Here is a 19,484-nt window from a genome sequence, read left to right as displayed (position 1 = left end):
TTCACCAGGAATACTAAACATCATATAAAGTGTTTATAGGTAGTTAGGTGCAGCACCAAGAAATTTTGTCCAGTGCATAAGTGACATATCGATGAGGGTATTCAATAATTAAAGAGACAAATTGTCTGAAGAAACAAACATTTATTTATACAAAAGAATACTTTTCTCCTTCTCAACATAATCCTCTCGAACATTTATGCACTTGTTCCAGTGGGGTACAAGCTTTTTTATTGTGGCTGCAAAAAACTTTATCTTGATGTTTGAACAAATTTCCCACAAACTTTTTTATGTCCTCGTTGTCCTGGAACCTCTTCCCATGTACTGCCTCCTTCTGTGCGGCAAACAAATAGAAATCACTAGGTGCTAAATCAGGACTGTAAGGGGGATGAGGCAGTATTTTCCAGCCCATTTTTGTAGATGGTTTCACTGGGTTGGTTCAGCAATATGAGGACGTGCCTTGTCTTGCTGGAGCTGGACCTTCAGCATCCTAAAACATCAACATTACTTTTCCTGCTGATGCTTGGGTTTTGAATTTTTATTGACAGGTGAATTGGTGTGCTTCCACTCCATGCCTTGTCTTTTTGATTCTGGCTCATAATAGTGAACCCAAGTATCAAGTTAAAATCTTGTTGGGGAAGTGCTCACCTTCTGTTTCATGACGTTCCTCTAGTTCTGTGCACACCCTCAAACTTGTATACTTGTTTAGCCGTGTCAGCTCCCTTGGGACCAAATTCATATTATTGAGGAAAAAGATCTTGTTTCACAAAGCGCCTAGCATCCAGCGCACGTTGGTCTATCGATTACTTATATGATTTTGAACACATTCCTGTTGGTTTTTGAACTTTTTTGATCAAATTCTAGGTTGATTTTTGAATGAATCGTAAATTGATTTTTGAATACGTGCATAGTGTACGTGATGTTTCTGCCAGATCCCCATCACATCTAGAAGAATACTTTCCTGCAGACAAAAGGGGACGGGTCTATACGAGCTGAGTGAATAAAGCAGATAGGGTGAATGACAATCGCTGTAAACTGTTCCTGGTTGACTGGGTTTGCAAATCATCAGCGGCGTTATAATTACTAGCAAATTCCATCGATTCAGGCTACCAGAGTGGAAATAAACGACTAACAGGAATAACAGGCCACTAAGATTACGTGTTGTCTTCTCCGTGTATCCAAGAAAATGAAATTTCGACAGAAAATTTTTGGCCGCACCGGTACACTACAGTCCCCGGCTAGCAGCCGCTAAAGTTCTATCCTGAGAGTAGCGCGGAATACGCATTGTACGAGCTCCTAATAACGCATAACTGGAGAACAAATGCGGGATAACTAAACCAGTGATTGTGGCAGGGTTAGTGAAGTTAACCACAGAAAAATTTTGACACTGGCAGGAATAGTTACAGAATTAGTGATGACAAGATTGTTTGTTAGAACGAGGAAGGAGAACAAACAGAGACTGTCACAAATTACGGAAGTATATGACGATTCCAAATTTATATAAAAATTACTTACTACTACTTTTCGATCTCATGCTTCTGAAGCTAGAGAGTATGAATGAAATGTGAAATTATTTCCTAACATAAAACTTTTTGCTTGTAGTAGGCCTAATGGGCTTTTGATATTGGTGCTTCCTGAATTATATTCTGTCGTGTTATAAAAATGACCATTTGTGACAAAACAGTCTCGTTTAATTGGTGTGTGTAACAACTGCTGCAATATTAGGCAGGCCTATTTCATTTTATCTAGCAGACAGTGACAGATCGAGAAACCACACCAGTCTTGGGTACTATTTGTATTAACAGCTTTTCTGATATTAGACAACGACATTTCGTTTTTTCATGTAGCAAAACGTTGACGAACTTTGATGGCGTAATAGATCCTTTCCCAGAAAGGAAAGTACGCCATATAAAGCTGCGGCAAGATTAGAGAGGAAAAAAAAGCTAGGACTTAAGGATTGAAGAAATGTGTACTGTCTTGCTTGTCTCTTGTCTGTACTCGTTTTATGTATCCTATGTATAATTTTATGTCACACAGAACAGCAAGTTATTAGCTAATAGGCAGTTAAGACTGCAAATTTTCTGAAGTGTTCTTGTTCTGCCGGTCACAAATAATCCCTCCCAGTATTAATTGCGAGGGTGTGTTTTTTTTTAAAACAGTTAAGATGTCAAACCGGTCGACTGGGATCAGAAAGGCACCACAGGGCATTTTAATTTCCACTGTCCTCAATACAGGTTTGATGACATCCCTTACAAAATATTACACGTTTGAATTCCACAGAGCGAAATACATTGACGTGGCGTAGAAGAATGCTGTATGAAGAGGCGTGGCACTGCACTTCGACACGCTTAAGACCAAATAACGTGTCTTACGTTGCCTCGATCACTTATGTTTTATGTATCACACTTCAGAAAGACACGCGCTACAATATGAAGATATTTTTGAAAAGTCAATTTTTTAAATTTTTGGCGTCCTACCTCAAACGCTTGAGGGATGGGGAGCGCCACTATCTAATATTGGCCCGGTTTGGAAATATCGTAGATCCGAACCTGGTGCACAGAGCAGTCTAAGTTGTAGTGGGGAGGTGGTAGCTTCCACGTGACCCGTGTTTACGTTAAGTAATTTTGCTGTTTCCTCTTCGTTTATTGCTATCACGTCAAATGAAAACAAAACAGATTTCTGTGGTCGGGAGCTATCAAGTGAATTAAAATACATACTCATAATTACGGAAGGCTAAAATAAGTTACTAGTTTCAGATTTTATTTTGTTTCTACCTTTATGACAGTCAAGCGTTAATCGCCTTGCAGAACAATGAAGTTATCTTTGTTGGTTTGTTAAAGAAATATGACTTTAATTAATCTTTTCTGCTGAGGCAGTCAATTTATTTGAAACGAAGTGTTTAATTCCACACTATTGCCTAGTTTCAACTGTTCGCTACATTTCAAGTGCACGTTTTCATCGTCTAGCAAGTATGGCATTATGCCATAATAAAGAACCAATTATGAGATAATACAGTACTGGTACATATGAATCTGGACATACAAATGTGCACTTTAAGCCGAATTATGAATTTTAGTAGGGTTCACAAAATTCCCATCCTCTTGGAGATCCTCTAATGTCTTGTTTCTTTTATGACATAATGTAAGATCTTTTAATGTTTTACATGTACGAACGTATGGGCTTCCTGCGTCATCGTAGCTGTGCAAGCACGGTGATGCTTGTCGTCTGGCGTAACTGCTGAAACAAATGTAATGTTGCGGGAAAATATTCCAAATGGTTGTTTGAAAAGCGTTACTTTCAAGTAAAGTAAATTTCCTTGTACACAAGATGAACTCGGTGCGCCAATGTCCGATGAATTTCTTACAACAGAGCATTTGACTCTCATTCAAAATTCAAATCTTTGAAAATGACCATTTAGAATATTTTCGAGCCCAGAAGGTCAGACATTTATGTCATTGTTAAAAAATTTACTGGCACATTTCTGTGATGTATCTTGAAGTGAAACACGCTCAAAAAAGATCAACATTACGTGTGAAAGTCTAGCTTCTCTTGCAGCTTATTAATCTTAGAGGCCAATATTGTAGGGTACGTGAAAGCATTTCTTTTCTCTTAGTAACACTATTTTTATTAATTTAAACCATTACCTTTCCCGATTTGTGTGTTTGCGCTACTTAACAGTGATGTTGCTATTGGTTGTCTACATCACGTGTCCTATGCTCTGAATATCCGCCGTCATCGGCTGACGAGATCGCTTGACATGAACTACGACCGGCTTACAAAAGTGCATTGCAATCTCGATTTCAATTCTACAGAAAGTAACATGCGGTGTTTGGTGGAATTCGAATTTATACTTTCGTAATATGAAATAAGCAGTGTACATGTTGCTGCACATGAGACACCTTTCCAAAACGTGTTTTTTCCCCCTGAGTTTAGTTTTCTAAAGTGCCGGGAAATTCTACGCCGGTGTAAGACCACAACCACTGAAAGGATTGATAACTTCTACAGTTCTGAGGAAAAGTATACTGTTACTTAACAAGGAAAAAGTGTATTTTCATCTGGGAGAAAGTGTATTTTTAACTGGGAAATCCGGGAATTTTTTTTTTTCGTCGTCCATGTATACACCCTGTTTTAGGAATGCCGGTATAGTGTTAAAGCTGTTTTGTACCCACATGTGGATTCATAGCAATGGAAGCGAGAGCAGATGTGAAATAAGACCCTTGAGGAAAACTGTACAGAATAAAGCTATATTTGGATTAAAAAATATAACCACTCCCCAGTGATTGAAAATAAACAGATGCCTGCAAAAGATACATAGAGACATGACTATGCCTGAAGTAGGAAGGCCAGGCCACCTAACAGCCGATGTAATGTTACTGAAACTGCCAGCATGCAGTATGCCTTGGAGAAGTAGCCAACAGGAAGTATTTAAATGTGCCGCTAGAGAATGCAAGGATGGAGACAGAAGAAACACAATTACGTACCAACCGAAGGCTGGGAATTATTACAAAGTAAATTAAGGTGGAAAACCACAGTGAGAAATATGACAAATAAATAGAGAGAAATTACTGGGCATGCTGTAAGAGCCATGTTGTGGGCTGCTTCTCTTGGGCACACTACTGCCGGCAGTTTCAGTAACATTATATCAACTGGGTTGTTCAGTGGCCTGGCCTTTCTGCTTCAGGCATCTGTTGATTTTCCATCACTTGTGAGTCCTTAAGTTTTTCTATCGAAACATGGGTTTATTCTGTATAGTTTTCCTCTGAGGTCTTATTTCATATCTCTCTCTCTCTCTCTCTCTCTCTCTCTCTCTAGTCCATACCCACAGTTCACAGTGCTCGTGTACACTGCCTGTGCCTGCCACCCATTGGAATTTAGGTAGTTCTAAACGTTGGGAGACCATGTATTTTAATGAACCAGTGTTAAGTTAGTTGTAAGAGTATTTGTTGCCCTGTATTTCTGGTTAATTGACTTACTTCTGCCATTAATATACCTTCTAATTCATATCACATTTTTTCATAGATGTATACACCTGACAATGTGACTAAATCATCAAGAAAGTGGTTGTGTATGAGCCTGTAATAAAGGAAAAGCTAATATGGCTACCAAAAAGTTTAAAGAAGATTTTAGTAGTTTAAAAAAATTAAATTATTATATTATATGTCTAAGCTGTGGATGCCCAAACCTTAAAATCAAATGTTGAGACATTGCAAAAAGCAGTAAGTTTTTTTTTTTTTTTTTTTTGGGGGGGGGGCAATGTTTTTTAAGTACTGTAACAACAGTATTGAAAGGGCAGGTTGCTACTTGCCATATAGGTGAAGCATTGAGTTGCATACAGGCTCAGTGAAAAAGAATACTAGATATATTCATCCACTGTCTAAGTTTTTTTTCTCAAGCACAGGAACTGTCGTCTATGGGCACTGAGGCCCAACTGAAATGTTGAACTCTACCTGACTCAATTTACTCATCCATCTGTGATTCAGCCGCACTGTTTCCAAATTACTTAACATAAACTTGCCAGATTTCCTAACCTTGAACCTTGCCTCACCAAAATTCCCCAAAGGCCTCAACATGGAACTGATTTCACAGCTCGAGAAAGAACTACAGTCCACCATTTAAAAATTGATCCTGACCTTTTAATCATACATGCTGACGAAGATTCCACCGCTGGCCATGCAGCACAGAGATTTCCTGACAGGTGGACTCCACCAGCTATCATATGAGAGTACATCCACCTTTAATCCTTGGCGCAGTTACTGTATTCCAAAAATACAGCAAGATCACTAGTCCCTCCTCAGATACATGGGTCCATCGCAGAACCTCTGCCCTGAGTCTCCCCCCCCCACCACACACACACACACACACACACACACACACACACACACACACACACACACACACACACACAGTTTTATTGTTGTTTATACAGATGGATCCCAGCAAGAGAATGTCCTTGGTTGTTCTGCTGTTTTTCCTGATAGGGTTTTCAAAACACATCTTCTGGAACAATTTGTGGGATTAATGGCATTATGATGGCACTGGAGAAGATTCACAGGCATCACCGTACAAGGTTTCTTGTTTGTGGCGACTCACTTAGTGCCCTAAAAGCTCGTCACCAAATGTATCCAGTAGTCCAGTTGATTCAGCTCATCCATGACTCCTTACAGTGGCTCAAACACCATGGCTAGGTGGTGATCTTTTGATGGGTACCTGGCCACTTCAGGGTACAAGGATAAGACATGGCCTACAAAGTAGCTGAGGAAACATGTCGAGATGGTCTTGTCCATCAGTGTCCCATCCTGTTGCATGCTGTCATCTCATTTTCTGACTGACACATCATGTGTCAGTGGGAGATTGAATGGTTGAAGGTGTCAGGAAACAAATCGACCACACGGGCATGGTGGACTTCATGTCAAGCTCACCGCTGGAAGGAGGTTCTTTTTTACCAGGCTGCACAATGGACATAGCACTTTAACACATGGCTTCCTCCTTCTGGCGGAAGGATCCACCACTGTGTAAGGTTTGTGGTGTGCCACTTTCAGTTCAGCATATTTTGCCAGCATGTGTCTTACGTACTGATATCAGGCCAGCCCTCAGGCTTGATTGAGATCCACCCACCATCCTCGCCAATACCGATTCCAGTGTTAGAAGAGTGGTGAAAGTTTGTGAGCTGTCAGGCCACATCTGTAAATTGGTAGGAAAGGGAGGCAGCCTTTAATGCATTATAAACTGCTCCGCATGTGGGGATAGCCTTCTTCCCCACCCATGAGATTGGCATGCTGACTTCTCATCAGGGTGCTGATGACCATGATGTTTGAGTGCCCCCACCTAAATTCAACATAATCATCAGTTTTGTCCTTATGCTTCAATGAACACACAATTCTTTTAATACGAAAAAATGTTTTGATCTCCTCAGTTTCACGGTGAACATTTTTCACTGTACTAAAAATATTCTCGCAGTACATGCAGATAAAATATCTGGTAATCTACCCATGGATGTAAAGTATCAGAGACCGCACTCCATCAGAGTACATAGCATATTAGCCAGTTTTAGCTATAGTTACCTGCATTTAGTCCTCACCAGTAGTATGTTCAACACTGTCAGTTCTTCAGATTTTCTGGTCAGATTCAATCGGTTGTCTTCTAAAGATTTTGCTGGAGAAATAAGTGTTGAAAGAGGCTCAACTTGTTCCCATCTATAAGATGTGCCCCAGGACAGCTGCATAGACATTTTTCAGTGAAGTCTATTTCTTATAGTATTATGACATAAAAATTGTGATCAAATATGAAATCATATTTGGGCACTGAACTACTACTATGTGGGAATAAAAATGGGTTTTCAACTATCATCATTAGCAGAATCAAATGTGTTCTGCTCCTTCACATATTTGGAAGGCAATAGTTTGTTGGGTCCAGATTGTTGTTCTTGACTTCCAGAAGTGGATGCAATTAAATGTTGTCACATGGTAGATCAAAGAATTGTCATGGGATATTCAGACATGTTTGTGGTTGGATTGAAGGCTGCTAGTAAACACAACACAGTAAGTCTCCAGTACTAATGTACTGGAACCCTGCATGTCATAGTAATGTAATGAGAGCCATACTGTTCATAATAAATATATGTTTTGGCAGACAATATCTTCACCTTCGAGGCAGTTTGCAGAGGACAATGTGTAAGGGGAACAGAGGAGTGGGGATGTATATGGTTTTAAAAAACTGGATTTGAAAGGCACATATGATGATGACTGGCACATGGTGCAGATACTAGTAGCTGAATTAAAATGTAAATGTTAAGTAAGGCCTGTGAATGTTTGGTTACATGTTCAACAGTAATTTGTAGGGAAGGCTCTTAAAAAAATAAGATTTATTGCAAGAATCTTAATGCACTCATGAATTGTGTAATTTTTAAAGCCAAATTCGTCTACTCCCATAAGAATTTTTTGCATCAGTCTTATGAACTTAAGAAGTTGTTCCAACAGAAGAGACAGAAAATTCAGCAAAGTTTTTTTTTAGAGAGTATAAGTGTGTCACAGAATTGCTCAAAGAACCACAGTGAGAGATCCTAAAAGGAAAAAAAATCTCCAGAGTGCCCACATTCCTAAACAATATAAGAAATGTATTAACTAATCCCATCCACATTTTATAAAATGAGCAGTATGGTAAAATTAGAGAAACTGAGATCTACACAATGAGGTATTGATAATCTTTCCTCCTGCATACCATTTACAAGAACAGGGGAAGTGATTCTGGTACACCCTATATGGCTCTGAAAATTGTTTTGAGAGTACACAAGTAGTGAACATAGGATGTTGAATCTATGCTGTACTACAACCCCTTCTTTGCCTCTAGTCTAACTGTCCTACTATCTTCTGTATTTTTTGTGGATTGTGTTGGGAATAGGCTTGCAGCAGTTTTTGTCTGTTAAAATAGGTGATGGAAAAGAGTACCAACATAGCCAAGCCCGACAACATGATGATTTGGACCTCATTTTGTTTTAACTATTATGCAAACTTACTATAGCCCACCGACCATGCAGAGATTGCATTACTGCTGCTGCCAGTCACTCACCTTGCATCCTGTGGAGTCAGTATCCATTCTTTGTGGAGTGCAGGGCTCTGGGCAGTGGTAACTATGCAAAGTGGCACTCATGAGGGAAACCTTCAGTTAGAGTGAACAAAAACTGGACTGATTGTTTTTTGGTTTTTCATTTTTAAACAATCTGGCAGTTCTGTTTGATCTGGACTGCTCATTGAATATAGGTGTGCCCAGGTGGATAGCACACCAACCCAGCAGGATCTCATAATGTGCATCCCTAGCCTTCAACAATGACAGTGTAATATGTGTGGAGTTTTTTTGATTATGACATCTGAATTATATTGTACTTACTGAAATGAAGAACTAAAGAACTGACCTATGAGACTCCACACACCATACTCCGAAGTATAGACAAACCTCAGATGCATTTGCTGTCATTGTCTACACATAGGAATCCCTGGAATATATGCTAATGGAGACTCTAAGACAGATCCCATGAGTATTACTGAACTTCTGGCAGAAGTCTTTGCCACAATGTCTGCCTCTAGTAATTACCATTTTAATTTTAAATATCACACACACTTGGCAGAAGCAACACTTCAGCCTTTCCCTCTCAACCACTATGAACTTGAAACTTCCTTTTAATGACTGTGAACTAAATAGTACTTACGATTTGTTGATGACAGACCCCAAAGACATATCAAAATACATGCTCTAATGCCACACCACCTCACAAGAACAGTAATATGATGGAGATCCTCAATTAAAAATGACGAGGAAATGTATTAACCACACTTGCAGTAGCAGAGAATTAAAATACTCATCTTGAAACTAGAAGAATACACATTAACAAATAACTACAAACCAGTTTATCTACAAATGGTAATTGTTGGAAACAATCTTAACAGGTGCTTTAATTGTTGCATGGAATTCAAAAGCTGTTTGTGTAATTTCCCCTGTGTGCAGTTTTCAAACATCCTGGTCTTTCACTGATGCTCTTCAGCATCTAGAACCTGTCATCTGAGGCACTGTTTTACACAGCACACACTGGGTCAGTGTTCTACATAAAGCATACGGGCTATCACATTGTGTCCATATTTACACAACTGAGGTTTTCTTGGTGCTTATTGTTTTTATAGAACTCTGTCACTCATACTGTTCGTGATCAAATTGGCTATGGCCCTTAGCAACTATACTTCAGGAGAACAGGATTCGGCTGACTCCAGTGCAGAGTGCTACCCTCCTTGTACGATAGCGAGAACTGATTTTGTACTCACTATGGCTCCCACAGTATCTCTAGCATGATGTAAGGGGGCTTTCTATTCATATTACAGTTCTACATCACTGCACACAAGAAAATAGAAACTTCAGGAAGCTATACAGAAGGCATGAGAAGAACCGGTAATCAAGGTATCAGTTCTCATCAATGAAATTCCATGTTGTGCAGTACTGCACATACCCAGCTTGAGGCAAACTGCTTTAAACAGTGTGTTCCCTCATACAAGGCACCCAGTTTTCTCTTTTAACCTATCTGGCATAGGAAACACATGGCAGATATTAATTAACACAGTAAAGCTTCAATGATTTGAAACTCGCTACCACACTCTTCCTTGCACCATAAGTACATTGAGATCGTTATATTATTCTGGTACACTACATAGCTTCTAAAATACTTCATGGGGGCTAGTGGAATAAAAATGTGAAGGTAGGTGTATCAGAAATACATTTAAATTCAGATTGTATTTTATCTTGCGCAACTACTTCTTTGTCTTAAGATTTCTCGTATGGAAGTCAGTAGTCACCATAGAGGTACCAACTGCTGGTGCATTGTGACTTACGATGTGTCAGAGGGTGCTACATCCAATATTCTCTGCAAATGCTATATCAGTCAAACTATGTACGAAAAGTTCAACAGTCAGTTAACAATGAATTACCAATGTAAGTAGCAAATTCTCATAAAGAAAAATCTACAGAATTAAAATAATAGTAAGTTTTTCCTTTTGTGTAAAAATATTCCCCCCCTCTTAGCAGTGTCATTATAAACATTGCTCATGTAAGAGATTTTAAACTCAGATTACTTTGTTAATAACATTTACCTTTTTTGATAATGACCAACATCTACTATCTCCTGATCAAAAAGCAATTGAAAGTTAATTACTACTGATTGTAGGGAATTTGCTGCTTCAAACTATCATATACAAGGTGAAACATACATAGTTGTGGAAAAAATATTAACACCACATTCCAGTGAGATCTATTGTTCTGTGATGGCTTTGATGCCTGGTACCTGGAGAACAAACTGATTTTTCATTTTCACCTTTCATGAAAAATTGCAGATCTAAGGTAATGCACTCGGTCCCCCAAATACCCTCATGCACGCAAACACCCGTAAGACTTTCATGCGTGCATTGAACAGGTAAACTTTGTCAGTTTAAAGCCAAGGAAATCCATCTCACTGTGGTCTGGTTGCCGATTGAATTATGTTAACAGAAATTTAAGTACATTTGAAAATAATTGACATCAGTGGTAGTTCCATAGACTGAGCAGAGCAGAGTGGAGGTGGGGTGGGGGCATACGTTATTGCTCATGCTTTAAAGTGTTAAATACTATGATGAGCAAGCATAATTCTAAAACAGATGTGCACTAACTTTCTGTGAAAAATATTGTAATATTTTTTAATTCATATTTTCATAATACACACCACATCACACCACACCACCTGTTACTGTGCACCCATTTTTGTGTGAGGTGGTGTTGGAGAGAATTCTCCCATCCCCCCACCCCACCCGTCTCTCTCTCTCTCTCTCTCTCTCTCTCTCTCTCTCTCTCTCTCTCTCTCTCTCGAATGAGGAATTTCACCTTAAACTGTAACACCACAAGATGATGACTGTACTACTAATATTGTATGAACAATTCTCCTCTTATTTTCCAGGAAATTCTCAAAGCTACGAAAATTTATGGAGAAATTAGAAAACTGCAATTATGCCGTTGAGCTTGGTAAACAGCTTAAATTTTCTTTGGTTGGCATTGCAGGCCAGGATATAAATGATGGAAATGCTACTCTCACACTAGGTAAGTTATGATATTGAAAGAACGAATTTTCTAAAATCTTGTACATAAGGTTAAACGATGGATATACTGTTAGTCTCTTGTTGCACTTCTCTAGGTATCTCGTGTTATTTATATTTTATCCCTTCTTTTTCGAGATACTGAGTGAGATAATTTACAATCCCACACAGGGTTATAAGGAATGACAAATCAGAGCACCAGGGACCTACTGGTGAAGGAGGTAACAACTCTTTAGAGCTTTGAATTGTGAGTTTTTGTGATTTTTACCAACTGCACATTTCCCTTATAATCATTGTGAGCACAGATTATTACTGTTTCCTTTTCCCAAGTTGATTATAGAAGGCAGAATGGCTTAATTAAGTTTGGCCATTCTAGCACCAACCTTGAATAGTATGTAGATCTCTGTATATTTTAATCCTTCTTTGTCAGTCCTAATTAAGACTTCATGGTTCCCCAACTCACTTTGGGCAAATTCTGGGATAGGTCCGTATAAAGATCACCACCTTCTGTCCTCCCATTGGGCATGGGTACTCCCATATCATGCTTACAGGCAGCTGCAGGTAGTGTAGGCTACGTGGGAGATGGCTCTATTGTGCACATTCTGAAAATGCGCAAGATGCTTTGCCAACTCTGCCCACATATGTTTACCTCGTGCTCTGTAGTCATGCAAGCTATGCCCTGGCTGTTCCCAGCTGGGCACATGAGGTGGCACTGTCATCACTAGTAACTATCTCAAACCCCCTAGTAAATACCTCACTTCCTCCCCACTCACTGTCTCTTCCTTGTCCTCATATTCAACCTGTCACTCTCTCCACCACCTCCTTGCTCTCCCGTCTCTATCACTGTTTGCCTGCTCCCTTCGTCATTTAAAACAGGTTTTTATTAAGTTTATAGCAATTATGCAGTTTTGTGCTTTTGTTTTTGTCATTTTGTAGCTTCATACTGACCTAATAAAGATTTTATACCCTAGTTTACAATTTAAAATTCTTTGTACCTGTTGTTCACGCCTTTCCAGCAGTCACTTCCCTCTTTATCATTTGACATTACTGTAGGATTTTTCCTGTGTGCACATTTATGTAATTAATTAAATGTGTAATGATAGTTGTGTGGCTTACTAAAATTAGATGCCAAGTCATTTAAGCTGCAAGATACCCTTTTGAAAAGCTACAGCTAGTAACCTGTATTCTGTAAATGTTTCAACCTTTTTTTATAATTTAATTAATATACTGTTTTTAGAGATGCACAGCTGAGAGCATTTCAGAGGTATTCAAATCACCCTCATTTAACTTGTTTTGTTTCATATAGCTCTTATATGGCAGCTCATGAGAGCATATACGCTGTCTATATTGACCCAGCTGGCTAATACAGGAAGTCCAATAGTAGAAAAAGAAATTGTTACGTGGGTCAACAATAAACTTTCACAAGCTAGGAAGAAAAGTACACTGAAGAATTTTCAGGTAATCAGATATAAGACATTGCACTGTTTCCATTAAACAGATATGCTTGTGCACATACTTCTTTGTTATGTACTGAACTTAAGCTTTACAGACATTTATTGTCAACATTTTATGGGAACTGAGTAACTTACAGCATGCCAACTATGGAGTAACAATACGATATTGCAGTGCCTGTGTTCACAAGTACAATGCAATGCTCCTTTGGACATGTACGAAAGTCCAAAGGAACAAGCACTGTGCCAACTACAGCCATTATGAAATACATGAGATGTATTCACAGTTGTGAATATGGGCAACCATGAGCTGTAAAATGGAATGATGGCAATTAAAATTTGTGCTGGACAGGGCCTCAAACCCTAGATTGAGCGATCACCTCACCCTCAGGCTCTGAGTATGCTTCATGGCCAGACCTAAACTTCCATGTGTCTATAACCTGCACTATTACATCCATTATGTATATTCCTGTAAAAGGGAGATATTTTAATTGAAAGTTGATTGCCTGGTGTCGAGCGCAGGTTGTAGACAAGTGGTTGATGTCATGTGGAAGTTTGGGTCTGGTGTGAAGCATGCTTTGATAGCTTACTGGTTAAGGTGACAGTTTGTGATAAGCAGGAAATCCGGGTTTGAGCCCCAGTCTGGCACAAATGTTCATTGTTGTCATCCATTTCACAGCTAATGGTTGTCCTTATTCTTAACTGTGAATACATTTCATATATGGAGTGACAAGTAGAATTTTATTACCAAAGTATGGATAAAACCTTCAATTATAGGAGTAACTTCACAACTTGGGATATTAAAATGAGAATAATGACACATTTTATTGGTTTATAATTTCACAATTGTACAAAGAAAGCATCATGCAATCAAAAGCATTGTACACTGTGTTCAGGCTTATTGTTCTAGATCACCTTTCATCTACTGAAGGATCTGTTGTGGTCAGTTGAAATGTGTGACACTTAACAATTACTTTTATACAGTCTTGTTAGAGATCTTGGGAAATAAGCGAATCTAAAATCAGTGAAATAAAGAAAGAAAAAAAGTGCCATAATGGCTTCACCTTTCAAACTGATCAGTAGTTGTAAGTTATAGCCATTTTTCTCACCTCTTTCAGCATAGATCTTAAAGCTTGGAGGTATCATACAATTTTATTATGCAACCTTTAATGAGGTCATGCACTGCACAAGCATATTACTGCAGTTATGGCCACTTCATGTGGTGGTGGTGGTGGTGGTGGTGGTGGTGGTGGTGGTGAGATGATTTATACTGTTGATAAGTATAAATGTGCTGGCACATGAAGAGACTAAGGGAATGAAATTTACTCCAGAAGTTATAAAGATTTTAGCATATAGCCAGTAGTATTAGGAACATTATCCTAAGCAAAGCATTTTGAGATTCAGGCTCCCATCATCTGGCTGTTGAAGTAAACATGCAGTACAAAAGCAAACATGGTCAAAGTATAAAGCAAGTAAAATTATTTGGAAATGAAGTCCATGCCTTACTTACAAAGAAAAGAAGGAAATAAAGGGCAACACTAGATCCTTTGCTTCATTTACCCATATTAGCGCCCGTCCACTAAAGTGTTCCTTTTGTAAAGTGGTACACTGAGCACATCAACAGCCTCTTTATGCACATATATTTCATAAACATGTGTATGGTTCTCACAGACTGCATTGAGCCATCACCCATTCTATAACATTCCAAAGATGTTAAAAAGGACATGGGGAGACACTATACTAATCTGTGCAAAAACATTCACATTTATTGTACTAATGCCAACCATAAAAAGATAGAGAAAACCTTTTCTTTGTTGGCTATAGTAATTTCACTACATTTTACCTTCTGTTATGTCTTTATACTGTCACAGTAAGACATCCAAAAATAAATACTTTTCAGCTGGGGAAAAGTTTTAAGATCACACCTTTTTAGGCTTACTTTTTTCCATCTTTATAACATAACTACTTCCAGTAATAAATATTGTGTATCTACGATGTGAGATTAGTATCTCCAGTTGAAGTACAATAATTGTATAGGTAGCTGATTTTATTAGTGTTGGCAAGCACATTACAAACTAATTTGGATACACACTGATCATTGTTCGCTGGATCAAAGTTTATTGTGATATAGTAGTGTAGTCCTGAACTAAGGTCAAAATTGACCTCCAGTCAGCAAAGTGTAAACAATCGCCCTTCAATGTTTCTGCCACTGGAATTGATGCTTTCATGTTTGATAAATGAACCTGTGATGAAACATACTGATCTTCTACATATCTCTCTCTATACCGGTTGATCAAAAAGTCAGTATAAATTTGAAAACTTAATAAACCACGGAATAATGTAGATAGAGAGGTAAAAATTGACACACATGCTTGGAATGACATGGGGTTTTATTAGGATGGCGCTCCATCTCATATTGCTAGACACGTGAAAGATCTCTTGCACGCGTCATTTGGTGATGATTGCGTGCTCAGCTGCCACTTTCGTCATGCTTGGCCTCCCAGGTCCCCAGACCTCAGTCCTTGCGATTATTGGCTTTGGGGTTACCTGAAGTCGCAAGTGCATCGTGATCGACAGACATCTCTAGGGATGCTGAAAGACAACATCCGACGCCAATGCCTCACCTTAACTCCGGACATGCTTTACAGTGCTGTTCACAATATTATTTCTCGACTAGAGCTGTTGTTGAGGAATGATGGTGGACATATTGAGCATTTCCTGTAAAGAACATCATCTTTGCTTTGTCTTACTTTGTTATGCTAATTATTGCTATTCTGATCAGATGAAGCACCATCTGTCAGACATAAGAACTTTTGTATTTTTTGGTTCTAATAAAACCCCATGTCATTCGAAGCATGTGTGTCAATTTGTACCTCTCTATCTACATTATTCCGTGATTTATTCAGTTTTAAAATTTATACTGACTTTTTGATCACCTGGTATATACATGCTCCACAAGTGAGCATATGGTGCATAATGGAGGGTACATTTTACGACTGCTGGCCACTCTCTTCCCTGTACCACTCGCAAACAGAACGAGGGAAAATGAATGTCTGTCTTCATATGAACACTACCGTATGTACTCGAATCTAAGCTGCACCTGAAAAATGAGACTCGAAATGAAGGAAAAAAAAATTTTCACGAATCTAAGCCGCACCTGACATTTGAGACTCGAAATTCAAGGGGAGAGAAAAGTTTTAGGCCGCACCTCCAAATCGAAACAAAGTTGGTCCATTGTAATATGAGACACAATTTAGGTCGAATGAATGATGATCCAGCTACAGTTGTTTGGTTTGAGTCATAAGCTTAGCAGTTACGCTTTACCAGGTAGCCATTGCAATGTGTCAGATGCTCCAACTGTATTTATACGAGTACCCCTCCTTTTTCATGTGCTTCGTCTGATTTAAATTGATTGCTTATTTTTCTTTGATCTGATACGTGCCGTTATCTTTGTTATAAGTGTTTACGTCACTCTAAGCTGAAAATGTATTACTGTACTGTGTCGTGCATTGTTTGCCGCATTCTGATAATGAGTATTTACAACCTGTCGCCGCTCAAGAGACTGCTATTTGCTGTTACTTACACTGCTGCTTTCTCTGATAATGATCAACAAGAACCAAATAATAGACTGCGTGTGAATAGAAGATGTTCTGAACGAGAGTTTAGCGGAAATTTTTCTCCATTTGAAAATCTTTGCAGACGCCCCTCAGTACATTACATTCTGCACAGAAATTAGTCATTTTAGATTTAAAAATTAGTCAATTGCTGTGCTTCATTTCTGTCTGTATCACTGTTAGGCATATGTTTATTTTTTGTGCAAAATTAATTTCGGCTATTTGCTTTGCATAGCCATTTTGCAATCCTCTGCTGGATTTTTCTTCATCTGTATGTTGTGAGTGCTTCTTAGCGAGCATCTAGACGTATTGTGCAGATTCTCTCGATGAGATCTCTGTTTGTTTGTTTGTTTTTTTTTTTTTTTTATTTTTTATTTTTATTTTTTTATTACAGAGGGTGGATGATATCCGTGCACGATATGAACATTCATTGTCCAGTTGAACGTACTTGGCTCTATTAGTTGAAGTATTCGATCCACTCATGTATTTGAGAACATATTCCATATGCTGAGACTTTAACAATATGCATTGAGGCACTGTTCATACTTGTTTTGCAGGATGTTGTGCAAGAAAAGAACAAGCGGGAGTTTTACACGAGCAATGCTTTTAAATCTATGCTGATTGCTGGACAGAAGCTTTTTTGTTTCAACGAAATTTATTATATTCAGACTTAGAATATGCTCAAGAATACTGAAGCGGGCTGACTTAAAGGATATTGGTCTGTAATTTTGCGAGGCCGTTCTTTTACTTTTCTTATTTACATGTGTTACCTTCACTTTTCTCCAGTGACTTGGGACTTTGTGCTGGGCATGAGAGTAACAATAACTGTGAGTTAAGTGTGGAGTCAGTGACACAGAGGACCCTCTGTAAAACCAAACTGAGATTACACCTGTATGTGATGACGTATTTGTTTTCAACGCTCAGTGGCTTCTCAATAACAGTGATGCCTGTTTCTTAGCCTCCATATATGGGAATGAATGTCACAATGAAACAATTATATGTAATCCTCATGCATGAATGAGTTTTTAAATACAAAATTTTAACCTATTTTCATTTTCCTGTCTTCTGTTTCGACACCAAAGTAGTCGACAAATGACTGAATACAATCAATCTACTCACATAGTCATTTTACATAGGACCATAATTTTCTTGGATTCTTGGCAAGATCTTCCACTTCTTCGGATCTTCTCTACCTCCATTAATCCCATTAGGTAGGTGACCCATACTAGAAAGCATTATTCAAAAGGTTGTATCTGGTTTTTGTAAGCTACTTCCTTTGTGGATGGATTAAATCTTCTAAGGAATTATCCAATGAATACGTGGGGCCTGCTTTTGTTAAAACTGTTTTTATGTTTAAATTGCTTGTGATGCATACTCCTTAATAGTTTATGATTGTAAATGTTTGTTGTGAATAATTTACTATCAACCATGTAATAAAATGATAAATGGTCTTTCTCCCTATTTTGTCATTGTATGCAACATTTTGTTTATGTTGACCATTCTCTGCCAATCCCTGCTGTAAGTATTGGTCATTTGCCGGGTCTTCATAAATTTCGCTAAAATTTTTCATGCAATGCAACTTTGCTATGTACAGTAGTGAGAACAGTAACAGCCTTGTAACACACCTTTACGGTACGGTATACCTAAACTAGCTTTGATGCCCAACAATTTCTTCTCAATGTGAATGGCATATCATGTTGTTGTTGCTAGGTATTTCAGTCCAGTCTTGAAACTGGCTGAAATTCTGTAGGCTCTTATTGTGTACAGTAGGCAGCAGTGTGAAACCATACTAAAGTCCTTCTGATAGTATAGGACCATGGTATCAACCTGGGCACAACCTCCACTGCTGCCATCTAGATCTTATGGTCAAACAGAGTGAACAGAGTCTAATGAAGAAAGCTTTTTGTGGACTCCATGTAGACTCTAATAGAGGAGAGTTCTGTCTTTGAAAATGCCATACAACATGAGCATAAAAAATGGTCTGTAATTCTGAAACACATTAGTGTATGTATTATAGGTACACTAATGCAGTGAATCAGTCTGATAACCCTTCTTTGAAATGGGAATTTGCTGCACTTCTTCCAATTGCATTTGATATTTTGTTGCTCCAGTGATCTGTGTAAGCTGTGACAAACTCCTGCCAAAGGGGGGAGCAAATTATTTTGCATGATGTGTGTGGAATATACAGATATCCCATCAGGCCTAGCCACCTTTCCTGTGTTGAACAATTCCAGTCAATTTTCCTTTCTGAAAGTACATATCTCAATGTCTGTCTGTCCTGGGATTTCTGTGACTATTGCGAAGAGAAACCGTAATATGATCTGATGTTGTGAAACTACTTTGGAATACCAATTTCAGTATTTTGGTCTTCAGTTTTGGTAACCGTATGATAACTTTCAACCTTAGGACTTCAGGTGAGATCAAAAAAATCTTAGAATTTTTCATCAGATTGGTTGGCAAAACTTTGCTTTGCGACTCATTAAACACTTCTTGCATTGATCTCCTCCAGTTTATTTTACTTTTGTTCAGCTTTCATTTATTTATAAAGTTTAAACTCATACATTATAAATCTCTTTACTTTTGTAGCAACATTCTAACAAGGCTATTGAACTGCAGCAGGTCTTCCCCATCTCACATAACCTTACACAGTACATAAACAAGTCTAAAGAATATTGTACAATATTCTTGAATTTCTACATTGGTACTCCACATTTTCAGTCTTGAAAATGAATGTTTGATTTTCTATCCTTTGGTGATTTCCAGACACACATATATGAAGTAGTAACATTTTCCATTCTTTTGTAACATTCATTTCAATATCT

At 38.3% G+C, this 19,484-nt stretch overlaps 1 protein-coding gene across 2 annotated transcripts in view; it reads left to right on the top strand.

The window, feature by feature from the left end:
* LOC126185223 (plastin-2) overlaps positions 1-19,484 on the top strand; it is a 203,630-nt gene that overhangs the window by 158,194 nt on the left and 25,952 nt on the right. For both annotated transcript variants that reach the window (XM_049928103.1, XM_049928102.1), the window contains exons 9-10: positions 11,462-11,601; positions 12,904-13,055. In XM_049928103.1, coding sequence (XP_049784060.1) covers positions 11,462-11,601; positions 12,904-13,055 — 292 coding nt within the window. The remainder of the gene's footprint in view (positions 1-11,461; positions 11,602-12,903; positions 13,056-19,484) is intronic.

The sequence above is a fragment of the Schistocerca cancellata genome, chromosome 4 (genome assembly GCF_023864275.1).
Source record: "Schistocerca cancellata isolate TAMUIC-IGC-003103 chromosome 4, iqSchCanc2.1, whole genome shotgun sequence".
Classification (NCBI taxonomy): Eukaryota; Metazoa; Arthropoda; class Insecta; order Orthoptera; family Acrididae; genus Schistocerca; species Schistocerca cancellata.
The sequence above is the reverse complement of the archived record's forward strand: the minus strand, read 5'-3'. Positions and strand labels throughout refer to the sequence as shown.